General features: G+C 41.2%; 1 protein-coding gene across 1 annotated transcript; it reads left to right on the forward strand.

The window, feature by feature from the left end:
- The first annotated feature begins 1,673 nt into the window (after positions 1 to 1,673).
- LOC129730927 (uncharacterized) lies at positions 1,674 to 3,506 on the forward strand. The gene is made up of 2 exons (XM_055690576.1): positions 1,674 to 3,008; positions 3,164 to 3,506. The coding sequence occupies exons 1-2, from the start codon at positions 1,782 to 1,784 to the stop codon at positions 3,275 to 3,277; spliced, it is 1,341 nt and encodes a 446-aa protein (XP_055546551.1). The 5' UTR covers positions 1,674 to 1,781; the 3' UTR covers positions 3,278 to 3,506.
- The last annotated feature ends 1,194 nt before the right edge of the window (positions 3,507 to 4,700 follow it).

The following is a 4,700-nucleotide window of genomic DNA, read 5'->3' on the forward strand; positions in this document are numbered from 1 at the left end:
AATGGGAGATTATTCAAGATCCCCATGGTAGTGATCATTTGCCAATAAGTATTTCGATTATGAGCAGGCTCCAGTCTGTTACCACAGTCGAAGTAGAGTATGATCTCACCCGGAATATTGATTGGGAAAAATTCTCGAACATGATATCTCAGGAGCTCGAAACAACCGACGAGCTTTCTCCATCAGACGAATACAACTTTCTTGCAACATTAGTTTTAGATAGCGCGTTGCAATCTCAGACGAGGCCCGCCCCTGAGAACAAGTTGAAAATTCGTCCTAACAAACAATGGTGGGACAAAGAATGCACCGAGATGAAAAAAACTCTGAAAAGAGCATACCTAGCATTCAGGAAAGATCATTCCATTCAACTTTTTGATCAGTTTAGAGAGCTGGAACTGAAACAGGCTAAACTGCACAAACTGAAAAAAAGATCGTACTGGCAAAATTTCATAAGCACGTTACCCAGAGAGGCTTCTATGAGCTATCTCTGGAATACGGCTCGAAAAATGCGCAATAGGTCCGACAACAATGAGGCTAATGAATATTCTGAACGTTGGATCTATGATTTCGCGAAAAAGATATGTCCAGATGCTGTCCCACCACAGCAGAAATTCAGCGACACAACGGCGATCGAAGAACCAGAATTTTCAATGCTGGAATTTTCAATTGCCCTCGCGTCTTGTAAGAACAAGGCTCCAGGACCGGACAGGATCAAATTTAATTTGATGAAAAACCTGCCGGATTCGGCCAAGATACGATTTCTTAAACTGTTTAATAAGCTTATCAGGAACAATGTGATCCCAAAAGCTTGGAGACAGGTTAAGATTATCGCAATCAAAAAGCCAGATAAACCTGTCGCAGATCACCGCTCGTATAGGCCGATTGCGATGCTCTCATGCATACGCAAATTGCTTGAAAAAATGATCCTGCGCAGACTTGACAACTGGGCAGAAACAACTAACCAACTGTCAGAGACCCAGTTCGGCTTTCGTAGGGGCAAGGGCCCTAACGATTGCCTGGCATTGCTTGCCACAGAAGCAGAAATGGCTCTTGGCAGCAAACAACAAATGACCTCGGTTTTCCTGGATATCACAGGCGCATTTGACTCAGTTTCAATCGAAATTCTTTCCGAGAAACTGCATCAGAGAGGATTCTCCCCTATATTAACAAACTTTTTGATCAACCTGCTGTCTGAAAAGCATTTACTTTTTAACCACGGTTCTTCAACAATAACACGAACAAGCTACATGGGTCTCCCCCAAGGCTCTTGTCTGAGTCCGCTGTTGTACAACTTCTACATCAGTGACATCGACACATGCTTGACGGACGGCTGCACAATGCGTCAGTTAGCTGACGATTGCGTTGTATCAGTCACGGCGTCTCTGGCTGTAGATATGAAAAACAGCCTGCAAAATACGCTAGATAATCTGACCAGTTGGGCCAGCTGTCTTGGAATTGAGTTCTCGCTTGAAAAAACGGAGATGGTTGTCTTCTCAAAAAAGCGACCACCACCCCGTTTGGAGCTAGTTCTGTCCGGAAGACCTATCACCCAGTCACCTAGCTTTAAATATCTCGGAGTATGGTATGACTCTAAGTGCACATGGGAAAAACATATAAATTACCTGAAGCAAAGATGCCAACCAAGGATCAATTTTCTTCGGGTGGTAACAGGAACATCATGGGGAGCCCATCCAGAGGATTTGATACGACTCTATCAAACCACGATTCTGCCCGTAATAGAATACGGCAGCATATGCTTCAGAGGTGTCGCAGCTTCACACATGCTGAAGCTCGAGAGGATACAATACCGTTGTTTGCGTATCGCTCTAGGCTGCATGCAGTCGACACATACCATGTCCCTAGAGGTCATAGCTGGAATACTACCACTCAAAGAGAGGCTGTTTGAGTTGGCTTTTCGTTTCCTCATTAGATCGGAAATAGCAAATCCAATGCTTATTGCGAACTATGAGAAATGTTTGGAAGTTGTTCAGAAACCCTGTATGTCAGTATACCAGCGGTTCATGTCCATGGAGATAAACCCTTCGGTTGTTGCTCCATCCCGTGAGATTTCAACATCGCTCAACAATTCTTCTGTTGTATTTGATTTGACGATGAAACAAGAAATCCATGGAATTCCCGATCACCTCAAACCAACAGTTGTGCCATCAATATTTTCGGCAAAATTTGGCCACCTCCCAAAACAGAATTCCTTTTTCACGGACGGATCTGTGATGGATGGACATTCCGGATATGGCGTTTTCAACACAGATCATCGCATATCTCGCAAACTGGCACAGCCCTGCTCCATATACGTAGCTGAATTAGCTGCCATACACAATTCGCTGCGAATTATCGAGCTCAAGACACCAGACAATTACTTCATCTTCTCGGACAGCCTCAGTTCTATCGAAGCTCTCCGATCGATTAAACCGGTCAAGCACCCGTCCTATTTCCTTCCGGAAATCAGACGGATATTAGAAGTGCTGGTTGATCGGTCTTTCATTATCTGCTTTGTGTGGGTCCCCTCTCATTGCTCAATCCCAGGCAATGAAGAAGCTGATTTATTAGCAAAAAGGGGTGCCATAGATGGAGATATATTTGATAGACCGATCACCTATACCGAGTATTTTCATCTGCCCCGACAACTGGCTCTGGAAAACTGGCAGGAAAAGTGGAATAAAGACGACCTTGGGCGATGGATGCACTCGATCTCGCCCAAAGTGTCTACAAAAGCTTGGTTCAAAGGGTTAGATTTAACTCGTGATTTCATTCGAGTTATTTCGCGCCTAATGTCCAATCACTATGTTGCAAACGCACACCTCTATCGAATAAACTTAGTCGATAGTAATCTGTGCGAATGTGGAGGGTACGAAGATATTGACCACATAGTCTTCGTATGCCCTAAGTACCACAGAGCAAGGGCCAAGCTTATAGATTCTCTCCGGAAACAGGAAGTGACGTTTACAATGCAAGTACGGGATGTGCTTGCTAGCCGCAACCCCGCGCTTGTAATACCCATTTACGACTTTTTAAGAGATATCAAGTATCGAATTTGATTATCTCTATGCTTTCTCTCCTAATTTCTCCCAACACAACAATCTTAAAAAGTTTCACGCTAATTCCGTTTTTTTTTTCTTCTTTCTTTCGTTCATCTTTTTTATAGAAACATGAATCATCGCTTCTTTTTGAGAGACATGATCCACCGAACTTAGATTTTGATTTCAAAGAGATAAGAAACCATCACCCTCAACGAATAGTAGTAAGGATTAGTATTTAGTTATAAAGAGAAAAACTTTGATGTTAATGTTAGTCGTAAGCTTAAATGACATGTATTTTTAAATTGTATTTTTAAAAGAGAAAAGATGAGAGGGTTTTTATGCCTGTTTGAGGAGGAGCAGTCGGGATACAGGCTCTACTCAAGCTGGCTTTTCCCTACTCCAAAAGATATTCGGCCCCGTTATGCTTCGCGGTTGGGCCTAAATAAATATTAGAGTTAAAAAAAAAAAAAAACTTGCAGTACGAATGTTCAATACATCCAGCAAAAGTGCTGTACAATCTACGAATTTCATGTTTACGAAATGTGCGTGCAGAGAATAACGAAAAAATATAATGCGTTGCAGGTTAAGGAAAAAAATATCCTATACGAACATTATTGTACGAACGATGATTATAATCTATTCCGAACGCAATCAATCGGACACAGTAAAGCTGTTTAGATAATATTTCGTCTGCGATCAATCTGATAAGGTAAATCGCTGTGTGGCAAAAGTCAGCATCCCCACGACGAAGTCATCAAACATGCAATTGATAATCTCTCAGGTGTTTCGCATATGTTATACAATTTTCTCTCACGTTTGATTAGCACTTATTATGTTTGCAGTGCAGTGGTTATGGATTAAACATACACTTAAAAAAAATGGTATTGGTGGTATTCAAGACACGACCGCATGACGTTGGACTACGGTATTCTTATTTCCCATTAAAACAAATAATAGAGAGAATTGCAACTCTAGTATTTGCTGCAATTTTATCTAGTGCATTTCTGAATGCTGAGACGTTAAAACGTTATAAAAAATAATATATAGGGTAGGGAACGGCTTAAGCAGTAGCACCTATTTTAATCAGTCGAAGAAAACAGGCAGGAGTTTGCATTTCGACCACTATCGACAATTTCAATGATGGAAACGAAAACTTTGATTGTCTAGCTGTCTTACGAACATAAGAAATACCGTTAATCACAAAGAAATCTGTGAACAATTGCAATTGAAACAAATCGACCTATATTGCAGCCATTCAGGAGCCACTTCAGGTGCTGAAAAAAAACACCTGCAAAACAGATGGAAACTGCTTAAAATAGGTTCGGGGTGATTGGAATAGTGTCCCTCGATTGGTAACTTTGATTGATGCTTGTCAAAGTGTGCTAACTTAGTTTTACAATCCGAAAACAAGTTCTGACAGAGGAAACGATAGAGAGCAGATTGATATACTACTGTTTGAGTTTCACCCAGCACATTTCGAGTATTTTGTCTGAATACACAGGCGGTTCCTAAAGCTGCTTAGAATATGTTTCCTACCCTACTAAAAGAATGGATATCTTTTATTTAATCGCTGTCATTTCATACATATTCGAATCAAACCTTTGTTCGTAGCTGCACCAGCAAGACAATCATTTAATTGAGCGAATTGGTAAAATTTTCCTA

Source organism: Wyeomyia smithii, chromosome 3, assembly GCF_029784165.1.
Source record: "Wyeomyia smithii strain HCP4-BCI-WySm-NY-G18 chromosome 3, ASM2978416v1, whole genome shotgun sequence".
NCBI lineage: Eukaryota > Metazoa > Arthropoda > Insecta > Diptera > Culicidae > Wyeomyia > Wyeomyia smithii.